This window comes from Dendropsophus ebraccatus, chromosome 9, assembly GCF_027789765.1.
Source record: "Dendropsophus ebraccatus isolate aDenEbr1 chromosome 9, aDenEbr1.pat, whole genome shotgun sequence".
Lineage (NCBI taxonomy): Eukaryota > Metazoa > Chordata > Amphibia > Anura > Hylidae > Dendropsophus > Dendropsophus ebraccatus.
The window spans coordinates 109,513,968-109,538,430 of NC_091462.1; the positions used below are offsets into that span (position 1 = coordinate 109,513,968).

Genomic DNA, 24,463 nt, shown 5'->3' on the forward strand with positions numbered 1-24,463 from the left:
TCATTCATACACAGGTCTGGGGGTGTCCAGGAGTTCATTCATACACAGGTCTGGGGGTGTCCAGAAGATCATTCATACACAGGTCTGGGAGTGTCCAGGAGATCATTCATGCACAGGTCTGGGGGTGTCCAGGAGATCATTCATACACAGGTCTGGGAGTGTCCAGGAGATCATTCATACACAGGTCTGGGGGTGTCCAGGAGATCATTCATACACAGGTCTGGGGGTGTCCAGGAGATCATTCATATACAGGGTGGTCCAAAAGTAGGTGGACAGTATGTGTAATAGGGTTATGAAGGGGGAGATTTAACAGTGATTTTAGACATTATGTAGAGTGATGACCGGTCATATTACCAGACCTAATTGTATTTACTGGTATATTGAGAACATGCATTTAACATGAGAGCGACAATTAAATGAGCCCGGGGGCAATGTTTGGGGGGGGGGGGTATTTCAAGTTTTGGTGTTTTAGGACTGATATTTTCGGATGGAACTGTCACAGGTGAGAAGTATCTCGAAATTCTAATGAATTAAGTTGTTCCCATGTTACAGCAACAGCCTCATTCACATGACCTTTATTTCCAACAAGATGGGGCCCCTCCGCATTATTCAGGAGTGGTCTGCGAGGAATCGGATCTTGATGAAACATTTTCTAATAAATGGATTGGCTGATGAAACTGCAAAGCTGTGCAAATTGTGATGGAGAACAGATTCAATTCACCTCCTGTGTTGATAAAATGTAAGGGCTTTTGTATTATTGTTCAGAATAAAATGTAAATGTCATGTTATGCTTGTGTTAGTAACTATAATTGTATGTGTAAATCTAAATAAGGGTAGCTTCACACGTACCGGATTCGCAGCGAAATGTACTGTGAATCCTGGTAGTGTGAAGTTCAATGGGGGTTACATACTCGAAGCGGAATTTTCATTCCGCTGTGAGTATGTAACCTGGCCCTTTAATCCCCCGCAGCATTACATTACCTGCTCAGCGCCGCAGCTGCATGTGAAGCCCCCGACGGTCCCGCTCAGCCGATCAGTGCTACCATGCTGCGACCATCAGGAGCCTCACGTGCAGCCGCAGTGCCGAGTCCGGAGGAGACGTGTAATACAGGGATATATACACACACACACACACACACACACACACACACAAAAAGAGCCCATGGAGCCTGATTTAAGAGTCTCAAAACACAGGACCAGCCAGATATCCCTCCGGGAAGGACTCGGCCGAGGGGTGGGTCCTGTAGGGAAACAACCAAACCCACCATATTAAGTGACCCTATAAGTCACTGTAATGACAAGGGAAAAACCAAGGCCAGGTAGCCATCCACAGACACACAGATGTTGCCCCTCATTAGTGTGGAGTTCATTCTTCATGCGGATGGCAGAATCTGCCTGTGCATAGAATGGAGGATGATCCGCCAGGATTCCGCAGTGCGCACATTCCCTTATAATAGGGGTCTCTAATAGGTGATGACATGTAATACAGGGGTCACTGGCAGAAGATGATGTAAGTGGTGGTGATATATTATCATATAGAGGTCTCTGATGGGTGATGTATAATATAGAGGTCTCTGATGGGTGATGTATAATATAGAGGTCTCTGATGGGTGATGTATAATGCAGGGGTCTCTGGTGGGTGATCACGTGTAATAATATAGAGGTTACTGGTGGGTGATGACATGTAGTATAGGTGGACAACTGACCTCACGTTTCCCCTTTCCCCCTGACGTCACATCTCACCTCTGCCCCTGACGCCACGTCTCCCCTTTCCCCCTGACGTCACGTCTCCCCTCTCCCCCTGACGTCACGTCTCCCCTTTCCCCCTGACGTCACGTCTCCCCTTTCCCCCTGACGTCACGTCTCACCTCTGCCCCTGACGCCACGTCTCCCCTTTCCCCCTGACGTCACGTCTCCCCTCTCCCCCAGTGCCTGAAGTGCACACGAGGCTGAAGTTGGTTTCTTATTCAGCCAGTTTCTTATTCGGGGCTGAAGTTGGTTTCTTATTCGGCAGTTTCTTATTCAGAGGATTTTTCTTTTTCCTGTTTTAGCTATTATTCTTACAGAAAATGTATAATATTCATACCCTACCGTAAGTGAGGGGCCCTGAGGGGACTGGTGATAAAAATGGCAAAAAAGACCCCACGGTTGGCATAAAAATGGGCATGAAAGTAAAACCACAAAATTATTATTTAAAAATAAAATTGACTTTGGGCCACTGATCTCACACTGATAATACACAGAGAGGGATGCCCCGCATCACATCCAAGAGAGTCTAGCCTGGCCCAAAGTGGTTCTGGGTATAAAAACTGGCATCAAAGTGGGCAGATTGGCATTTTTTCCTAATTTGAATAAGTAACAGCTGTTTTCAAAGGGTTAAATGAGTTTGGGCCACTGATCTCACACTGATAATACACAGAGAGGGATGCCCCGCATCATACCCAAGAGAGTCCAGCCTGGCCCAAAGTGGTTCTGGGTATAAAAACTGGCATCAAAGTGGGCACAGAGCCATTTTTCATGATTTGAATAAGTAACAGCTATTTTCAAAGGGTTAAATGAGTTTGGGCCACTGATCTCACACTGATAATACACAGAGAGGGATGCCCTGCATCACATCCAAGAGAGTCCAGCCTGGCCCAAAGTGGTTCTGGGTATAAAAACTGGCATCAAAGTGGGCAGATGGGCATTTTTGTCCTATTTTGAATAAGTAACAGGTGTTTTCAAAGGGTTAAATGAGTTTGGGCCACTGATCTCACACTGATACTACACAGAGAGGGATGCCCCGCATCACATCCAAGAGAGTCCAGCCTGGCCCAAAGTGGTTCTGGGTATAAAAACTGGCATCAAAGTGGGCACATACTTATTCAAATCATGAAAAATGGCTATGTGCCCACTTTGATGCCAGTTTTTATACCCAGAACCACTTTGGGCCAGGCTGGACTCTCTTGGATGTGATGCGGGGCATCCCTCTCTGTGTATTATCAGTGTGAGATCAGTGGCCCAAACTCATTTAACCCTTTGAAAATACCTGTTACTTATTCAAATTGGGAAAAATGCCAATCTGCCCACTTTGATGCCAGTTTTTATACCCAGAACCACTTTGGGCCAGGTTGGACTCTCTTGGGTATGATGCGGGGGATGCCTCTCTGTGTATTATCAGTGTGAGATCAGTGGCCCAAACTCATTTAACCCTTTGAAAACAGCTGTTACTTATTCAAATTAGGAAAAAATGCCAATCTGCCCACTTTGATGCCAGTTTTTATACCCAGAACCACTTTGGGCCAGGCTAGACTCTCTTGGATGTGATGCGGGGCATCCCTCTCTGTGTATTATCAGTGTGAGATCAGTGGCCCAAAGTCAATTTTATTTTTAAATAATAATTTTGTGGTTTTACTTTCATGCCCATTTTTATGCCAACCGTGGGGTCTTTTTTGCCATTTTTATCACCAGTCCTCTCAGGGCCCCTCACTTACGGTAGGGTATGAATATTATACATTTTCTGTAAGAATAATAGCTAAAACAGGAAAAAGAAAAATCCTCTGAATAAGAAACTGCCGAATAAGAAACCAACTTCAGCCCCGAATAAGAAACTGGCCGAATAAGAAACCAACTTCAGCCTCGTGAAGTGCACTGTGTACAAGATCCGGGGAGCCATCCCTGCCGGGAACTACATGCAGCAGTGGCGGCCGGTGTCAGGCGAGCTCCCCGCACAGCGCACGGCCGCAGTTGTATACAGACGGCAGCGGTTGCGCGGCAACATTTTACTGTCGTGTATTACGTCATCAACCCGCGACCGGTCTCCAGGGGCGGAGCGACGCCCTGGGATGGTCGTTAGGGCAGGGAGGTGACGTCACGAGTACACAGACAGTTGGTCACGGCGGGAGGATTGATCTGCGGACTGGGAGCGATGGCTGGAGGTACAGGGGAGCAAAGCCCAGTGATGGGGGCAGGGTGGTCTCATATACAGGGGTCACTGACCGGGGGGGACCTGTAATATAGGGGTCACTGACCAGAGGAGATGTGTAACACAGGGGTCACTGACCCGGGGAAACCTGGTAATACAGGGGTTACTGACCGGAGGAGACGTGTAACACAGGGGTCAGTGACCGGGGGAGACCTGTAATACAGGGGTCACTGACCGGAGGAGACATGTAATACAGGGGTCACTGATCGGGGAGACATGTAATACAGGGGTCACTGATCGGGGAGACATGTAATACAGGGGTCACTGACCGGGGGAGACCTGTAATACAGGGGTCACTGACAGGGGGAGACGTGTAATACAGGGGTCACTGACCGGAGGAGACGTGTAACACAGGGGTCACTGACCGGGGGGGGACGTGTAATACAGGGGTCACTGACCGGGGGAGACCTGTAATACAGGGGTCACTGACCGGAGGAGACGTGTAACACAGGGGTCACTGACCGGGGGGGGACGTGTAATACAGGGGTCACTGACCGGGGGAGACCTGTAATACAGGGGTCACTGACCGGGGGGGGACGTGTAATACAGGGGTCACTGACCGGGGGGGGACGTGTAATACAGGGGTCACTGACCGGGGGGGGAGTGTAATACAGGGGTTACTGACCGGGGGGGGACGTGTAATACAGGGGTCACTGACCGGGGGGGGACGTGTAATACAGGGGTTACTGACCGGAGGAGACGTGTAATACAGGGGTCACTGACCGGGGGAGACGTGTAATACAGGGGTCACTGACCGGGGGAGACGTGTAATACAGGGGTCACTGACCAGAGGAGACCTGTAATACAGGGGTCACTGACCGGAGGAGACATGTAAAACAGGGGTCACTGATCGGGGGAGTCGTGTAATACAGGGGTCACTGACCGGGGGAGACGTGTAATACAGGGGTCACTGACCGGGGGAGTCGTGTAATACAGGGGTCACTGACCGGAGGCGACCTGTAATACAGGGGTCACTGACCGGAGGAGATGTGTAATACAGGGGTTACTGACCGGAGGAGACCTGTAATACAGGGGTCACTGACCGGAGGAGACGTGTAACACAGGGGTCACTGACCGGAGGAGACGTGTAACACAGGGGTCACTGACCGGAGGAGACCTGTAACACAGGGGTCACTGACCGGAGGAGACGTGTAACACAGGGGTCACTGACCGGAGGAGACCTGTAATACAGGGGTCACTGACCGGAGGAGATGTGTAATACAGGGGTCACTGACCGGAGGAGACCTGTAATACAGGGGTCACTGACCGGAGGAGACGTGTAATACAGGGGTCACTGACCGGAGGAGACATGTGATACAGGGGTCACTGACCGGAGGAGACATGTAATACAGGGGTCACTGACCGGAGGAGACGTGTAATACAGGGGTCACTGACCGGAGGAGATGTGTAATACAGGGGTCACTGACCGGAGGAGACCTGTAATACAGGGGTCACTGACCGGGGGAGACGTGTAATACAGGGGTCACTGACCGGGGGGGACGTGTAACACAGGGGTCAGTGACCGGGGGAGACGTGTAACACAGGGGTCACTGACCGGAGGAGACCTGGTAATACAGGGGTCACTGACCGGGGGAGTCGTGTAATACAGGGGTCACTGACCGGAGGCGACCTGTAATACAGGGGTCACTGACCGGAGGAGATGTGTAATACAGGGGTTACTGACCGGAGGAGACCTGTAATACAGGGGTCACTGACCGGAGGAGACGTGTAACACAGGGGTCACTGACCGGAGGAGACGTGTAACACAGGGGTCACTGACCGGAGGAGACCTGTAACACAGGGGTCACTGACCGGAGGAGACGTGTAACACAGGGGTCACTGACCGGAGGAGACCTGTAATACAGGGGTCACTGACCGGAGGAGATGTGTAATACAGGGGTCACTGACCGGAGGAGACCTGTAATACAGGGGTCACTGACCGGAGGAGACGTGTAATACAGGGGTCACTGACCGGAGGAGACATGTGATACAGGGGTCACTGACCGGAGGAGACATGTAATACAGGGGTCACTGACCGGAGGAGACGTGTAATACAGGGGTCACTGACCGGAGGAGATGTGTAATACAGGGGTCACTGACCGGAGGAGACCTGTAATACAGGGGTCACTGACCGGAGGAGATGTGTAATACAGGGGTCACTGACCGGGGGAGACCTGTAATACAGGGGTCACTGTTCGGGGGAGTCGTGTAATACAGGGGTCACTGACCGGGGGAGACGTGTAATACAGGGGTCACTGACCGGGGGAGACGTGTAATACAGGGGTCACTGACCGGGGGGGACGTGTAACACAGGGGTCAGTGACCGGGGGAGACGTGTAACACAGGGGTCACTGACCGGAGGAGACCTGGTAATACAGGGGTCACTGACCGGAGGAGACGTGTAATACAGGGATATGCAACAACAACAAAAAAAAGAGCCCGTGGAGCCTAATTTAAGAGTCTCATAACACAGAACCAGCCAGATATCCCTCCGGGAAGTACATTACCTTATAATCTCTAATAGGTGATGACATGTAATACAGGGGTCACTGGCAGAAGATGATGTACTGTAAGTGGTGGTGATATATTATATAGAGGTCTCTGATGGGTAATGTATAATATAGGGGCCTCTGGTGGGAAGTGATTTGTAATAATACAGAGGTTACTGATGGGTGATGTATAATATAGGGGTCTCTGATGGGTGATGTGTAATGATATAGAGGTCACTGGTGGGTGATGACATATAGTATAGGTGGACACCTGACGTCACGTCTCCCCTCTCCCCCTGACGTCACATCTCCCCTCTCCCCCTGACGTCACGTCTCCCCTCTCCCCCTGACGTCACGTCTCCCCTCTCCCCCTGACGTCACGTCTCCCCTCTCCGCCTGACGTCACGTCTCCCCTCTCCCCCTGACGCCACGTCTCCCCTCTCCCCCTGACGTCACGTCTCCCCTCTCCGCCTGACGTCACGTCTCCCCTCTCCGCCTGACGTCACGTCTCCCCTCTCCCCCTGACGTCACGTCTCCCCTCTCCCCCTGACGTCACGTCTCCCCTCTCCCCCTGACGTCACGTCTCCCCTCTCCCCCTGACGTCACGTCTCCCCTCTCCCCCTGACGTCACGTCTCCCCTCTCCCCCTGACGTCACGTCTCCCCTCTCCCCCTGACGTCACGTCTCCCCTCTCCCCCTGACGTCACGTCTCCCCTCTCCCCCTGACGTCACGTCTCCCCTCTCCCCCTGACGTCACGTCTCCCCTCTCCCCCTGACGTCACGTCTCCCCTCTCCGCCTGACGTCACGTCTCCCCTCTCCCCCTGACGTCACGTCTCCCCTCTCCCCCTGACGTCACGTCTCCCCTCTCCCCCTGACGTCACGTCTCCCCTCTCCGCCTGACGTCACGTCTCCCCTCTCCCCCTGACGTCACGTCTCCCCTCTCCCCCTGACGTCACGTCTCCCCTCTCCCCCTGACGTCACGTCTCCCCTCTCCCCCTGACGTCACGTCTCCCCTCTCCCCCTGACGTCACGTCTCCCCTCTCCCCCTGACGTCACGTCTCCCCTCTCCCCCTGACGTCACGTCTCCCTTCTCCGCCTGACGTCACATCTCACCTTTCTCACAGTTTGGCAGCATCCCTTTGTGAACGTCTTTAAGCACGTGCAGCTGGAAGAATGGAAGCGATCGAGCAGGGAAGGAGACGTCACTGCCCTCATGGTGGGTGTCCTGTCCTGTTACTTATTGTGCCACTACGGTATGGGGTGGTGATGGTGGGGTATGTCATGTGACCGCTCATGTGCCATCTCCCTCATCTTACCCTCCACAGGACAGAAGCCTGAAGTGCACTGTGTACAAGATCCGAGGAGCCATCCCAGCCGGGAACTACATCCAGATCCCCAAGACCAGCAGCCAGAGCCTGGGGCTGAGCGGCCGCTACCTCTATGTGCTTTTCCGGCCGCTGCCCGGGAAGCACTTTGTGGTCCATGTAGATGTGGTTGCTGAGGTAAGACGGGGGAGGGGTAGCTGAGATATTGGGGTAGTTCATGGCAATCTGCCAGCCCTCACCATGTCCTCCTCTCTAAGGACGGTCAGACCATCCGGATCTCCTTCTCCAACCTCTTTAAGGAGTTTAAGTCCACGGCCACCTGGCTGCAGTTCCCGTTTGTGTGCGGAGCAGTGAAGGGCTCGGTGTATGACAGCACAGCGCAGAGCGCCCGCCACGGTGAGTGCGCAGTGTGACCACCACATCTACACTCCTGACCGGGGGCATCACTTACCATCTCCATCTCCTCCCCAGGTCTGGTGGGTCCGGCCCCCTCAGGGTCCCGGTGGACATGTCTAATGCTGGACCTCCGCTATATCCTATCCATGTACCTGAGCCGGAGATACAGCCATCTGAGGAGCATCAAGCTGTGCTCAAACATAATGGTGAAGAACCTGGTGACAAGTGATCTGATCTTCAACCCTGGTGAGAAATCATTGTATCTATGGGCCTTCTCTATGAGCCGTGTGGTGTCGGACTGCAGGGACATCTCATCCACTGCTTCATGTGGCCTCCTGGTTCCCCGTGAGATGAATGGGCATCCGGGTGCTACAAGGGGTCTCATGTTCATAGAGGTGGTTCATAGGAAAAAGGGTTTAAAAGAACCTCTTAAAGGGTAACGCCATGCTGTCTATCATTCCAGAGATGTCTTATACAGAGGCGCGCCAGTCCAAGGCCTTACAGAATGGTGTCACCCCAATGCCCCGAGAGATGGCATTTCCACTTCCTAAGGGAGAGAAGTGGCACGACCTGTATGACTTCATAAGGTGGGTAAGAAATCCTTCGTGAGGTGATTTAAAGGATAGACATATCTCTCAGAAGGGGCTCTGAGAGGAGGGGGCCGTCATTAGCCCCACCCCCATATAATCCTACAGTGCCATAAAGCAACTGAGCAGCAAGAGGCTACCCATAGCTTCTCATAATGACAACAGGAAAACAATGGCCATCATGCCTCGTGAGTGGTCATCACTTATCCGGTGCCCATAGGCGACTCATTGGGGGAGATTTATCAAACATGGTGTAAGGTCAAACTGGCTCAGTTGCCCCTAGCAACCAATCAGATTCCACCTTTCATTCCTCACAGACTCTTTGGAAAATGAAAGGTGGAATCTGATTGGTTACTAGGGGCAACTGAGCCAGTTTCACTTTACACCATGTGTGATAAATCTCCGCCATTGTGCTCATAGTAAGGAATATTCTGGACACTAATGGTTCTCTGCCTCTTCCAGGTTTCCATCAGATGCTTCCAAGCTGCCATATGATTCCATCCAGAAGGGACAGGCGCCCTCCTCCGCCCCAGGTGAGAGACATGTGACGGGCTGACTACTGAGGATTTCTAAGGGAGACTATAGGCCAGTTGTATAGTCTACAAGGAATAAAATTGCTACCTACATGACATTACTACTCCTTTCTTATGCTCCGGAGCTGCACTCAGGCTTCTGTCCTCTCATCTCCCAGCACACCCTGTCTGTTCAGTGTCTTGCTGGCTCTTGTCATCTGGGTGGTTCCTGTGGTATAGGAGCCTCAGCTGTTAGGTGCCTCAGTCCACATGCTTGCTGACTGTTTCCCTGACAGCGGCAGCATTGTGACTACATCTGTGAGAAGGATGTGCCCGGGCTTTATGTGTTTTCTCTCTTGTGTGACTGGCAGGTGCCCCTCCATCTCGCAGTCCTGTGCGGGAGCAGCCACGCTCAGTCACCGTCAGTAAACCCGTTCAGGATAGAGTCTCCCTCATCCAGCAGATCACCACACCCAAACCGGTGAGACTTTCCTTCCATGTTTTCAGCCCCGTCACCCGCTTGTCTGGTCTCTTATGTCATTCGCTCTCCTCCTTTAGCTTCCTCGCCACATTCCCCTACTGGCGGACTCCGTCCCTGAGCGCTACCTTTCTGTATACGGGAGACCTGGAGAGGAGAAGGAGAGCTCCGCAGGAGAGGAGGATGATGGCGGGATCCATGTATATACACACAGGGGGAGGGAACTTTCCATCCACAGACATAAGGGGGGCCATGAGAAGGTGAGTCAGGGGTGCTGATAACATCATACTCTCTCCTCCGCTGCTGCTCTCTGATGACATCATACTCTCTCTCCCTCTCCTCTGCTGCTGCTCTCTGATGACATCATACTCTCTCCTCCACTGCTGCTCTCTGATGCCCCCTACTCTGACATATGGTGGGCTTTCTCATTGCAGCTGTTTATGCCTTATCCCTTGTATTACAGGTTGTCTGCACCACATCCCACAGACCAGTGACGTTATATGCGGCCCCCGAGGAGGGGAAGGTGAGCTCTGGGGGTCACACAGCTCCTCGGCCATAGTGTGCACCCATAGTGGGTACCATTATAGTAATGTTCCATTTAACCTTTTTTTTATCTTTAAGAAACTTCTTCCTGATCCGATCCTGAAACTAAGAAAAATCATCGGCTTCGGAGGCTGGACTGAGCGCTGTGTAAGATAGAAGTAATACTCCTTTTGTGTCCTGCCGTATCACTGCTACCCCCACCATCCTCTATAGTGTACTGCCGTATAACAGCTACCCCCATCATCCTCTATAGTGTCCTGCCCGTATCACTGCTACCCCCACCATCCTCTATAGTGTCCTGCCCGTATCACTGCTACCCCCTCCATCCTCTATAGTGTGCTGCCTGCATCACCGCTTCCCCCATCATGGTCTATAGTGTCCTGCCCGTATCACTGCTACCCCCACCATCCTCTATAGTGTCCTGCCCGTATCACTGCTACCCCCACCATCCTCTATAGTGTCCTGCCGTATCACTGCTACCCCCACCATCCTCTATAGTGTCCTGCCCGTATCACTGCTACCCCCACCATCCTCTATAGTGTCCTGCCTGTATTACTGCTAAAGCTTTGGCTGTCCAGGCATGATGGGACTTGTAGTTTTGCAACAGCCAGAGGGCCTGAGTTTGACATCCCTGCTCTATAGTGTCCTGCCCGTATTACTGCTACCCCCACCATACTCTATAGTATACTATACTCACATCATTATGCAGTATCTTGTCCTCATACACTGGTACAGTTACTACTACTCCTATCCTCCTCTGTAGTGTCCTGCCCCTCATACCCTGGTACTGTGACTACTCCCTTGATTCTGTGTAGTATTCTTCCCTTCATACCCGGGTACAGTGACTACTACTCCTATCATCCTGTGTGTTGCAGGCTCTGTGGACTCGCACTGGTTGCTCAGTGGTCTATCCCTGTCATGCAGTAATTGTGGTGCTGGATGTAGAGAATGGGGAGCAGCGCTTCCTCCTGGGTCACACTGACAAGGTAACGCTCAGGTACTCTGCCACCAGGTGGCAATGACTGCTCCTCGCCTCTACTACCACAGCTCTGCTATTCTCATAGGTGTCAGCTCTGGCATTCAATGGTAGCTGCAGCCTCCTGGCCTCCGCACAGACCGGCACAGTGAGCATGGTGCGACTCTGGGACTATGAGAAAGGAAGCTGTCTGGCCATGTTCAGAACGCACGCCCACTCCGTGTCCTCCCTCAGGTCAGTAATACCTCCATCATTGTGATTTAGAGGGGGACTCCACTATGTTAGGACAAAGCTCCTAAGGATTATTGTCTCTTTCAGCTTCTCACACAGCGGCTCAGTTCTTTGTGGAGTCGGGAAGGACGGACATGGAAAAAATGTGAGTGAGATATGTCATGTAATGAGTGCAGCTCTGGAGTATAATACAGGATGTAACTCAGGATCAGTAATGAAATGTATGTACACAGTGACCTTACCAGCAGAATAGTGAGTGCAGCTCTGGGGTATAATACAGGATGTAACTCAGGATCAGTAATGTAATGTATGTACATAGTGACCCCACCAGCATAATAGTGAGTGCAGCTCTGAAGTATAATGCAGGACGTAACTCAGGATCAGTACAGGATCAGTAATGTAATGTATGTGCACAGTGACCCCACCAGCAGAATAGTGAGTGCAGCTCTGCAGTAGATTGCAGGATAAGTAATGTATGTACACGGGACTCGTATGGATATACTGGGTCTCTGTTTCTCTCCACAGATGGTGGTTGTGTGGAACACATCGCAGGCTAGCCACGGTGGGGAGGTGGTTGTCTTGGCAAAGGCTCATACAGATGTAGATATCCAGACTATGAAGATTGCCTTCTTTGATGACACAAGGTATGTAGGAGGCCTGTGATGTACCCAGCTTGGTGCTACCATTCCCCATCCCATGGTAATGTTTCTGATACAGCAGTCAGTTGTCCTCTCTCTGCAGGATGGTGTCATGTGGCAGAGACAATGTTCGACTATGGAGGGTACGCAGTGGGGCACTACGCTCCTGCCCGGTTAATTTGGGCGAGTACCATAACTTGGAGTTCACGGATCTGGCGTTTGAAGTTGGACACAGCCCTGAGCGAGAATTGGAAGAGCGGACACTGTACGTAGAGGTCACAGACTGACACCGGTGGCTGCCGTATGCCCAGACTCGTAGCTCACATCTTTTCTCCTCTGTTAGTTACGTCTGCAGCCGCAGCGGGCACATCCTGGAGATAGATTACAAGAACGTGACCCTGTGTAATGTGCGTCGCCTACAGCCAACCCCGGCTCAACATGGTGAACGCCGGGAGAAGACAACCTTCAACTCTGGTAAGTTCTGAATCAACAGCATTGTGTCATTATGTCCACTGACTGGTGGGGGCGCATGAGATGATCCCACCCTATGGCAATAAGGGCTATACCGCTCTCAAGGGATGGGGCAGAATCCTCTGCAGCTTATGGTCATTATATAGTAAAATCACACTTCTTGCAGCACATGCAGCAGCTGACAGGTACTGGAAGACTTGAGCTTTTTTAACAGAAGTATATTACAAATCTCTGGCACCAGTTGATTTGAAAGAAAAAAAATTTGGGTAAACAACCCCTTTAAGCCTTTCCTCTACTTTTCGTCCTCAGGACCCGGTATTGCAATAAACAGCCTTTGTGTATCTGCCACCTACTGCGCTACTGGATCTGAGGACGGCTACTTGCGGCTGTGGCCTCTGGACTTTTCAGGGGTCTTCCTGGAGGCGGGTGAGTTGGCGGATGTTGGATTGTCCTGTGCACAGATCAGGTAGGTGTTACACGCCATGATAATGACCATACATGACTTTCTACAGAACACGAGGGTCCGGTGAGCTGTGTGTCCATCAGTCCGGAGGGTCTGCGGGTCCTGTCCTGTACTAGTAGCGGAGAGCTTGGGGTCCTGGATGTTCCTTCCCGGGGTTACCAGACCCTGATGCGCTCTCACACCGACTCCTTGCTCGCCTTCTCCTCTCACCCATCTCACCCTCAGCTCGCCACAGTGTCCAGCGACAACACCATCCGGATCTGGGACCTGGCTTCCCTGCAGCAGGTACGGGCACACTATGTCAGTGACAGCACGCCCCCAGCCATGTTCAGGCCAGGCATACACATAACTGCTCGCTCCCATCTTTACAGTTGTATGACTTCACAGCCAATGAGGAGACTCCGTGCACCGTGGTCTTCCACCCCTTCCACCAGGCCCTGGCCTGTGGCTTTAGCAGCGGAGTGATCCGGTATTTTGATGTGGCAGTGACAGCTTTGCAATCAGAACACAAGTGAGTACTGGGGATGGGGCTCTGTGCTGGGATACATTGGATACATGGGATACATCTGACTCTCTTTTCCTCACAGACAGCACAGAGGAGCCATCACCGGCCTTCTCTTCTCTCCGGATGGAGGACTGATGTATAGCGCCTGCTCAGCGGGGTCCCTGGCTCTGTACAGTATTGGGCACAGAGAGCAGCTCGTGGTGCGGGTTCTTGGTAAGAAAGGACTGTAATTCCAAGGTCACGATTGTTTTGAACAGTGAAGGTTTCCAGTCACTGACAGCAAGCAGAGATCCTGACAATGTTCAGGTTCAGACATGAGATTGAGGGAACCTGTGAATATTTGGGTGTTTTGTCTGCCACGCAGGTAACGTGGTGTGTAAGAATTCCAAGCATGGGCCCCAGGCTCTGTCCCTCAGCAGAGATGGCCGTCTCCTGGCCTTCGTGGGACCTACAGAATACACGGTGACCGTCATGGATGGACGCTCCTTAGATGAGGTAATTGAAATATTATAGCTCCAGTATAATGTGGGCCCCATCTGATGTCACCTATGTGGAGAGGAGGTTATAGGGAACACACCATTCCATATAGAGGAGGAAGACCCTTACACAATTGCAGCTCCTCATCCATTAGTCTATCAGGGTGTTACTTTAAGGGGAGCGCTGCTGTTGAGCAAAGTTCCCTCATGGTCTTTTCCAGCTCCTGCGGGTGGACGTCAGTATACTGGACCTGGACAGCACCAGACTGGACTCCGCTCTGGGACTCACGTTCAGTAATCTTCGCCCGTACCACCTCCTGGTGTCCACCTCGGGAAACAAGATCTTGTGGCTGGACCCTGCTACTGGGCGGCTGACTAAGGAGGTGAGTGCCTGCTCATTGTTTCTGGGTGTCTGCACTATGGGGGCTTGCTGTACTCTCTACCGCCATGTAGAGATGATGTTATGGGGGGGCCTGCTCTTTTCTCTGCAGCCATCTACAGGTGACATGTCTGTTTATCCTCCCTCCCCCAGGTCACACATGTGCACAAAGAATCCTGCTCCTCGCTGGCAGTGAGTAGAGATAACCGGTATCTGGTGACCGCTGGGGACAGGATCATCAAAGTGTGGGATCATGGCCTGGCAGGAAACTCGCGCCCGCAGGTAACTTTGTGTTAATTCATCCATTGTAACTGGGTGTCTGCACTATGGGGAGCTACATATGGGAGGCCTCTCCTGTACGCTGTGTATTCTCATTACTACCTCCTGCCCTTCAGGTATTCATCGGCCACTCTGAACCCATTCAGCAGGCGGAGTTCTCACCGGACCAGCAGCACGTGATCACCGCTGGAGACGCCATCTTTATTTGGGACTTTGAAGCAGCTCCTGACGCCGGCATGCCAGATCTCAGGTGGATTTTTATATATAGCATTACATGATCTGCTGCTTCCATTCATTGCCTGGTATCAGATTTACATCCTGTTAAATTATTTTCCTCTCCGCAGCTCTGCAGGGGGTCTGCCCTCTGTCCGCCAGTCCAGCCTCAGGGGGCGTCTGCCCCTCACTCTCTTTTCCAGCACTGGTAAGTTTAAAAGGTTATTGGGGTCTTATGTTTATAAGGACCCTCCAAAGTTTAGTTCTCTGTGTAAGGAGAAGTTCTGAAACTTTCTAGCATCCATTTGTGTTGTAGTTCCTTCCAGCCGTCCATATCTCAGCTTGCTGTCAGTGAATACAAACACTGGTGACAAACATTCAGAGGGTGAATACCCATTCTGACCTAGTAGTGGTATATTGAAGAGATAGTTCACCCCCCAAAGAAAATTCTTTCAAATCAACTGGTGTCAGAAAGTGCCAGAGATTTGTTATTAAATTCGATTAAAAAAATCTTCAGCCTTCCAGTACATATCAGCTGCTGTATGTCCAGTCTGGACAGTGGAAGAGGTTTTCTATGGGGATATGCTACTACTCTGAACAGTTCCTGACATGGACAGAGGTGGCAACAGAGCGCACTGTATCAGACTGGAGAGAATACACCACTTCCTGCAGGACATACAGCAGCTGATTAGTACTAGAAGACTGGAGATTTTTTAACAAAAGTAAATTACAAATCTCTGACACTTTCTGGAACCAGTTGATTTTTAGTAGGTGAACAACCCTTTTTTAGGCTTGTGGGAGAGATTTGAGCTGCAGCTCACACACTGTACCATTGTGCAGATCTCTGTTGTCATTGAATAAATCTGACATTGTAATAACCTGGTCTGTAGCATTTTATGCTGGTCATGTGAGCCCTGATACACTGTAACAAGCCAAATCACTATGCGAGTTGGATGGGATCACGTCGCCTTTGCAGTCCTGCTTGTAAAGAAGTTTCCATTCCTGACAGCAAGCAGAGATCATAAGAAAGTAGCAGAGCTTTTCCTTTGTTTATTCATTGAGCTCCGTGTACAAAGGACTGGACTGATCCTTTACACTGTTCTCACAGACTGTGCAGATCAGAGAAGAGACTCCACGTTCATCTCCAGTGGCATGCCTCGGGTGGCGGCCCCCCGGCCCTGTATCTCCTCTCCACCCCGCCTGGATATCAGCCCGGTGCAGCTGGCAGGACATACAGGTGAGAAGACCCCACAGTCCCATATGGCTGCTAGATAATGGTGGTGGCTCTAACTCCTCGCTCTTGTGATCAGAGTCGGATGATGGGGATGAAGATCTGGGAAAAGTTCTCCATGAAAAGTCAAAGGTAGAAGAGGTGGACGTCCAGGACCTAGAGGAAAGCGATGGCCAGTCATCTCTGATCATTATAGAAAACCAGCCAAACAGGAACAAGCTGCCCTGGGGTAAAGGGGGTATTACCGCCAGCCAAGGTGAAGGTAAGAAGGAAGAGACCCCCTGATCTATAGGGGTGAGCTGTAATCTGTCTATAACCCCAGTGTGCCCAGACAGCCAGCGCTGTAATCTGTCTATAACCCCAGTGTGCCCGGACAGCCACGCTGTAATCTGTCTATAACCCCAGTGTGCCCGGACAACCAGCGCTGTAATCTGTCTATAACCCCAGTGTGCCCGGACAGCCAGCGCTGTAATCTGTCTATAACCCCAGTGTGCCCGGACAGCCAGCGCTGTAATCTGTCTATAACCCCAGTGTGCCCGGACAGCCAGCGCTGTAACCTGTCTATAATCCCAGTGTGCCTGGACAACCAGCGATGTAATCCTGCATCTCCTGGGGAGCCACAGGTTACAGATCACTGCTCCATAATAATATGAGGATTCTTACCTTCATAGATCTGCACTCACACCTGCCACGTCCTGACGTCTACACTCACTTCACCCCCCGATTCAAGAGTTCCTGCCCTGCCAAGGTAAGGAGGCACCAGTAATGCCAACATCCACTGAACAGTCCCCGAATGTTAAAGGGAATCTGTCACTAGGTTTATGCTTCCTAAATGAGGGCACCATTAACTAGGGACAGAAATGCTGAACAGATCGGTTTATTACTTACATCATTCTGTTCAGCCGTTCTCCTAATATGCAGGAGAATAGGATTCTTGCCACACCCCTCCCCCCGCCCTCCAGCTGCTGATTGACAGTTGACTGTCAACACAGATTATACACAGCATAGATAATCAGTAGCTGGTGTGCGGAGTTTTCTGTTTGTCATGAATATCCAGGACTACTGAGCACATGCACATAATGGAGAGGACTACTTATTGTCCATGTTATTCAGGAGAAGATCTCTGGATCAGCTGCACAGAACAATGTAAGTGATACATCTTTCTGTTCGGCTTCTGTCACTGGTTTATGCTCCCCTGAGATAGGACACCAGGGTCTTTAAGGTTCCTTTTACACCTTTAATATCTGAAGGCCGTCACCTAAATCTCCTACCCACAGTCTGTCCTCCCCATACACAGAAGCGTTTGGCACTGCTTGAACGTTCCTGGTGCTCTCTCTCTGGCTTCTTTTGGAACATGATTTTCCATTATGCCCCCTATCACCACCAACATGATCTACGCACTAGACTGAAGGCCAAAGCAGCGGGTTCAGACAACAATAGTCTAAAGTGTATGGGGACCTCAGTACTGGTTTCTGTCTTGTAGGCGGTGTGCTGTCCTCCGGCCGGGCAGGAGAGGTTGGCCCTCAGAGCAGTGATCGGGTACAATGGCAACGGCAGAGGGAACATGGTATGGAACCCAGATACAGGTAAGATGTGTGTAACGTCAGAGCCGTCACTATTAGGAGGATCATCATTATTTCCAACATCTCTGATTGCTGCCAGTGAATGGGAATACAGGCGGAAACTGGTCCCATCTTAGTCCTGCATAAACAGGCAAGCCCTGTACCTTTTGTACCTGCCGTGATTCATTGGAACAAACTATCTGGGCAGGAGAGGGATTTGTGCTGCCGATGTGTTCAGCTCACAGAGCATTGTCTGGCCTCTGGATGTAACTGGAGTGTTTCCGTTCACTGGCAGTAAGCTGAGATCTTGAAGTTATACACAAAGTAAATGTGAAGGTTTTCTGGACTTGCTGGTAACTCTGGTCTGTGTTGTGGTGCGCAGGCTTCTTCGCTTACACGTGCGGCTGTGTCATCGTAGTAGAAGATCTTCACTCTGGGGCGCAGCGTCACTGGTTTGGACACCCCGAGGAGATCTCCACCCTGGCGCTCAGCCATGACGCTCTGGTAGGTAATCCCCCTTCCCCCTCCCATCAGTAATGGCAGTATCCGCAGGTTGCTAAGGCTCTCTCTCTCCGCAGGTCTTGGCGTCGGCCTCCGGCTCTGGAGATGGATCTTCTCTCTGTCACATTAGAATATGGGATACACAAGATGGATCCTGCACAAAGATCCTGCCGCATCACCGCACCGAGGTCCAGGCCATGAGCTTCTCCAGAGACGACCGGCTGCTGGTCACTGCTGGTGAGGACACAGGGGAGGGGTACTACAACCGCCAAAATGTTATAGAGGAGTCTTTTCTTGGCCCCTTGAATAGTCAGAGGTTAATGGTGGGTGTTGTAGTTTTGCAACAGCCAGAGAGTTGTTGATCACTGAAGTAGAAGGAGGTTACTGTATACAGATTATACATTGAACTCAATAGGAGCATGGCATACCTGAAGCTCCCACAAGAGGGAGCTCTGACCACTGTAAAGGTGTAGTGCACACAAGTATGGACCTAAAAATGACATGATAAGAACAAGAAGTGGCTTTAATCGTTGGATCAACTTTTGTTTTGCCTTGTGTTGTTATTCAAGATGCTGCTTGCTGTCAGTGAAAATAGCATTCATGGTGTACATGAGGCTGATTCCCCCCTCCTGGCCATGTCTTACTAAGGGGACTGCACAGAGCTGATGCATAGATGCAGTCCAGTGTGTCAGTGCACTCTCTATAACATATTTCCATTCACTGACAGCAAGTGAAGACCCTTCAAATAATGAATTTTAAAGACAACATACTAATATGAAATAAGTGAACCCTTTGGCATGACCCTTCCTCCCTGCACTGTGGATGTTTACTCCAGGTTTTCCAGTACCAGACATGATCAGTACAATAGTCTGTGAGTTATAAGTTACCTTGTGTTTATCTGTAGCGGTGACTGAGAACAATCAGATAACAAGTTATTAGAAATCAGTGCAGACATGGACGTCATCCCAATGGGTTCACTTACTTTTTTGCAGCTGTATAGAAGTGCATGGATTGACTACAAATAATGCTTCACTATTCTGATCTCTCGGCCTCTTATGTGCAGGTGACTACAGGGACGGGACTCTCGCGCTGTGGAGCACCAGGACCTATGAGATGCTGGCGAGCAGTAAGCTGTCCCAGCCCACACACGCTGCCACATTTAACCCCTCACACGCTGACACCTTTGCTTGTGTGGGCAGCAGAGCTGTGGACTTTTGGCGAGTGGAGGAGAATGGGACATCGAGTCAGATGAAGGTAGGTCCCATGATGCACTGCTTTAGTATCAAAGCACATAGCAAGAGGGTGTTAGTTAACTAAACAGCATGTGAGATTAGAGGGGACATGATGTCTCAGTAGTGCAGCCTGTGTCTTGGTGACTACAGTGAGATGAACCAGCGTCCTCAGTCTCTTCTCCATGGTTGTGTTCCAGGTCTACAGAGCAGCCGTCCCAGATGAGGTTGGTTCAGCCGAGTTGACGTCACTGACCTATAACACGACCTCCCTGCTGTACGGCGGCTGCAGCACGGGGCAGGTGTGCGTATGGGACGCGCAGAGTCACCGCTGCTTTATGACCTGGGAGGCGGATGAGGGGGAGATAGGTGAGTGCCCGCTCTACAGCTGCGATGCCAGGTATATGTGTAACATAGAGGTCACGTCTGTGCTGTGCCCCCAGGTGCCCTGCTGTGCAGGGGGAACCGGCTGCTCACTGGCAGTAACACCCGCAGGATCCGGCTGTGGTCTGTGGCTGCCGTACAGGAGCTGAGGGAGAAGGGCTCTGAGGCCAGGTATAAACTTACAGTACACAACATTGTCCTGGTATATGTCACTGCTATATAGTAACACTCCTCTCTGTAGCTCATCCTCTGTACTCATGGAACAAGAGATGACACTAGATGGTGCTATTGTCAGCGCCACCTTTGACGACTCCTTGGAAATGGGGATTGTGGGCACCACCGCTGGCACCTTGTGGTACATTAACTGGGTGGAGAATACCAGCATTCGTCTCATCAGCGGGCATCGGAACAAGGTACCAGCCACCATGACATTGGGGGAGGGGAATAGATGGTGGACAGAGGGTGACTCCATCTCTTCCTGCAGGTCACGGATTTAATGGTGGGTCCTGAGGAGACGCACTGCGCCACATGCGGTGAGGACGGCAGCGTACGGGTCTGGTCCCTACACAGCTGTGAGCTGCTCCTCCAGTTCCAAGTCCTCAACCAGGTAATGCCTGCTGTGCCCCCCCGCCCTGTATGTATGGTGGCTCTGTGCCCCCCTGTATGTATGGCAGCTGTGTATAAATGTTCCCGGTCATCTCCTCAGAGCTGCCTGTGCCTGGACTGGAATCGCCACCCATCGTCCTCACAGAGGATAGCGGCGGGGTACAGTGACGGCACCATCCGCTTCTTCAGTGTGTCAAAGACTGAGATGGAGATGAAAATCCACCCCCACCCGTGTGCAGTGACGGCCATCGCCTTCTCTATCACCGGTCAGTGATGTAGCTGAGCTCACCGGGTTCACTGTAATAGAGGTGACTGTGTGTGCTGACCAGGTCTTGTTTTCACACAGGAGACGTTCTGCTGTCTGGCGGGAAGGATGGACTGATGGCGGTCAGCAGCCCGCGGACAGGGATGACCATCCGAATACTGAGCGACCACAAGGGGGCCCCCATCAGCGCCATCCAGTTCTCGCCCAGGAAGGTAACACATGGGGGGGCGCCACACTAAGATTCCCTTCTCAGTCAAGGATCAGGTATTAACTCTTTCTGCTTTCTTTCTTAAGTCTGAAGAACTTGGCCTGCAAGGAGGAGAGATCTGGTTGGCTGCCAGTTCAGATCGGCGTGTCAGCATCTGGGCTTCTGATTGGGCGAAGGATAAGTGTGAGCTCCTGGACTGGCTGAGCTTCCCGGCTCCCGAGAGTGAGAAGGTGAGCGGTGAAGAGCATACAGATCAGTGGCGTCATATCGTATACTCCATTTACCTCCAGAGCTGCATGCACAGGGATGCGTCTGTAGAGAGCAATCCCTGCTGTGATGCATTGTGGGAGATGTAGTGTGTAGTGCAGATGAGCTCTGGATGTTGCCAGTTGTATGTGTCATCTTGGTGTTGAACATTTGCATGTGGCAGAATTATGAATGCAGCTCTGGCTGTAACCAGGGTGTAAGATGTAGCTCTGGATCCGTCCTTACATTGTTTCTTATGCAGGAGGCAGATTCCGCAGTTCCCACCCTTGCAGCATTCTGTCCCTGGCAGCCGGGCACGGTGGTGTATACAGGGTTTGGGACAGAGAAGGAGGCGCTGTTCTACAGCCTGGCACAGAAGCAGGTAACGGGATCAGAACCAGGACAACGAGTGCTGAATGTATCATTATATCGGGCTAATCACAATCTGAAAGTGCTCACCACTGCCCCCTGCTTTATAATGTGTGTACACACCTCTGTCCCCTGCTGTATATTGTGTGTACACACCGCTGCCCCCTGCTGTATAATGTGTACACACCGCTGCCATATCTAGTCTCTGGGGCTGCGCTCACCACTGCCCCCTGCTGTATATTTATACACACTGCTGCCCCCTGCTGTATAATGTGTACACACTGCTTCCCCCTGCTGTATAATCTGTACACACTGCTTCCCCCTGCTGTATAATGTGTACACACTGCTTCCCCCTGCTGTATAATCTGTACACACTGCTTCCCCCTGCTGTATAATGTGTACACACTGCTTCCCCCTGCTGTATAATGTGTGTACACACCGCTGCCATATCTAGTCTCTGGGGCTGCGCTCACCACTGCCCCCTGCTGTATATTTATACACACTGCTGCCCCCTGCTGTATAATGTGTGCACACACCACTGCCCCGCTGTATAATGTGTGTACACACCGCTGCCATATCTAGTCTCTCCTCTTGTCCTGCAGGTTCTGCTGAGGATCCCGCTCTCTCATTTTGCTGCATCGCTGTCCTTGTCATCAGCGGCATCCCTCCTGGTCACCGGCAGCAGAGGTAAGTCCAGATATATGGCAGCTCATAGCGGCAGAACTGTCAGTAGTGAAGTACAATGTGTGACCAGAATGGCTGCAAACTGTGGATGAAAGGACGTGGTGGTTGTCACTGTTAGTGAGAGCAGGGCTGTGGAGTCTGAGTCGGAGCTAGTTTTGGCTGGAGTCGGAAAAAAATGTTCCGACTCCAGCTTTAAAAAATCTTTAAAATATGTAGAATTGAATTTTAATATGAACTTTACAAGTTTTGCTCATGAATATATATTATGAGCAACATTCTAATCGGACACTGGCTCTATTACATAAGGGGGTCATGGAAAAGTTGTGGGTCACTATTTGGCAGTTTGTTTCTGAGCTGGAAGAGTCCATTGTGTGTGGGGGGAGATCTGTGCTGTTCTCTTCCTGGATGCTGGATGACTGTATATGAGCAGCAGTGTAATATGAAGATATCCTGTGTAATACAGAGAAGGAGGAGGAGACATAAGTAGTGTAGCTGTAACCTCTGTCCTCAGTGTGGTGTTTTCTCTCTGGGAGAAGATTGTGTTTTTCTTCTGTGTTCTATGGCTGCAGCTGTGTGTGTGTGTGCTATGACTACAGCAAGCTGTGTGTGTGTGTGTGTGTATGCTATGGCTGCAGCAGGCTGTGTGTATGTGTGCTATGGCCGCAGCAGGCTGTGTGTATGTGTGCTATGGCCGCAGCAGGCTGTGTGTGTGTGTGCGCGCTATGGCCGCAGCAGGCTGTGTGTGTGTGTGCGCGCTATGGCTGCAGCAAGCTGTGTGTGTGCTATTGCTGCAGCAGGCTGTGTGTGTGTGTGTGTGTGTGTGTGTGTGCGCGCTATGGCTACAGCAGGCTGTGTGTGTGTGTGTGTGCTATGGCCGCAGCAGGCTGTGTGTGTGTGTGTGTGTGTGTGTGTGTGTGTGTGTGCGTGCTATTGTGTGCCCCCACAGTGACCTTCTATATCACTGTGTGACCCCTCTCTATATCACTATGTGTGACCCCCCATATATCACTATGGCTGACCTCTATATTACAGGGATCTGGCATTGTTAGCAGTGTTTCTGTGTGTATGGTGAATATTTAGTTGGAAACATAGAAGACTGTCAGCAGGAAAAGACCACCTGCTCCATCTAGTCTAGTTCTGAGTTGTTCAGGACATGGAGGCTGGAGACTGGCTGCATCCACTGCACACACAGGAGAAGCTGCTTTATTATATCTTTCCATATTCCCTCAGAAGTCGCCCCAGGATCATGTAGGACATTAGGGAGAAGCTGCTGAGCCAGTGTGATAGATAACTCCCCCTGGTATCTGACCGACCATTTATGAAGGAGCAGGAGTCGGAGTTGGAGTCGGTCCTGATAAAATTCAGGAGTCCGAGTTGGAGTTGGAGCTGCGGCTTACCGACTCCACAGCCCTGGGTGAGAGGTCACAGTCACCATGTGAACAATCCCCATGGAGTTCTACAACTTTATTATAATTTATGCTCCAGCTTTTTTCCAGCCAATCTCACAGCTGAGGGTTTGGTACAGTTATATCAGTCTGAGCGCTGACACACTGTAACAAACATCTGGAAAAGGAACCATTAAAGTCAAAGTCTAATTTGCAGAACTTGTTATTCTAAGATTATTGATCTTCATATACATAAAGCCGGACAGTTTAACCCTTTCCTGTCTTTTCACAGAGCGCCTCCTTCGTGTCATCGACTCTTCGGCGGGCACGCAGCAGGACTTCTCCGCCCATGATGACTGCGTGCACTTGTGTCGGGTGTCGCCATCAGGAAACCTTCTCTTCACTGCGTCCTACAACCAGGTGCTGGTCTGGGACATCCAGCACTCCTGAGCCGCGTGTCATGTGACCTCTCCCAGGCCGGGGCCGCCGCTCCGGACGCCACTTGTGTATATAGTTTGTATCATAGACAGATCATTCCCACGATGATGCTTCTTACTGGAAATCTGAAGCTGTATTTTCATTCAATTTTTTTAAAAGTTTTTTTTTTATGTTTTTGTAACTTAATTTTATAAACATTTTATGAAAAATTTTTTAAAGGATTTTAATGCATTTATTATTTTAATGACTAATAAGTTACCTAATAAGTAACTACAATGAAATCACCAATAGATATTCTTCCTTGTGTCACACATCTCTGGAAAGTCGGGGAACAATCAGTGTATCCATAGTCCAGCTCCCACATGCATCATTGTCATCCAGCTCTCCCAGACTCCTGTGTATACAATGGCACAGCTGTGAGGGCTGTAGA

General features: G+C 50.9%; 1 protein-coding gene across 2 annotated transcripts; it reads left to right on the forward strand.

Moving 5' to 3' along the window:
• Window positions 1–3,819: 3,819 nt before the first annotated feature.
• Window positions 3,820–24,163, forward strand: WDR90 (WD repeat domain 90). Of its 2 annotated transcripts, none has more exons than XM_069984316.1 (43): window positions 3,820–3,917; window positions 7,578–7,669; window positions 7,779–7,955; window positions 8,036–8,174; window positions 8,250–8,420; window positions 8,638–8,761; window positions 9,224–9,294; window positions 9,645–9,754; window positions 9,832–10,011; window positions 10,215–10,274; window positions 10,373–10,441; window positions 11,170–11,280; window positions 11,359–11,504; window positions 11,589–11,646; window positions 12,027–12,145; window positions 12,243–12,404; window positions 12,483–12,613; window positions 12,920–13,036; window positions 13,123–13,358; window positions 13,445–13,584; window positions 13,661–13,791; window positions 13,943–14,073; window positions 14,276–14,437; window positions 14,587–14,715; window positions 14,829–14,962; window positions 15,057–15,133; window positions 16,034–16,162; window positions 16,236–16,418; window positions 16,828–16,904; window positions 17,640–17,742; window positions 18,101–18,222; window positions 18,297–18,456; window positions 19,283–19,473; window positions 19,649–19,817; window positions 19,892–20,003; window positions 20,074–20,245; window positions 20,317–20,439; window positions 20,539–20,704; window positions 20,785–20,915; window positions 20,998–21,141; window positions 21,420–21,539; window positions 22,129–22,213; window positions 23,888–24,163. In XM_069984316.1, exons 1-43 carry the CDS (start codon window positions 3,908–3,910, stop codon window positions 24,043–24,045), a joined length of 5,532 nt encoding a protein of 1,843 aa, XP_069840417.1. In that variant the 5' UTR covers window positions 3,820–3,907; the 3' UTR covers window positions 24,046–24,163. The 2 variants fall into 2 exon arrangements, with proteins under 2 accessions (XP_069840417.1, XP_069840418.1); XM_069984317.1 differs by lacking the exon at window positions 3,820–3,917 and adding an exon at window positions 6,480–6,533.
• The last annotated feature ends 300 nt before the right edge of the window (window positions 24,164–24,463 follow it).

Coding starts and splice junctions, on each gene's coding strand:
- WDR90 (XM_069984316.1), top strand. Junction 10,012..10,214: donor ATAAGGGGGGCCATGAGAAG/GTGAGTCAGGGG, acceptor CTTGTATTACAG/GTTGTCTGCACCACATCCCA. Junction 21,540..22,128: donor ACAGCCTGGCACAGAAGCAG/GTAACGGGATCA, acceptor CTTGTCCTGCAG/GTTCTGCTGAGGATCCCGCT.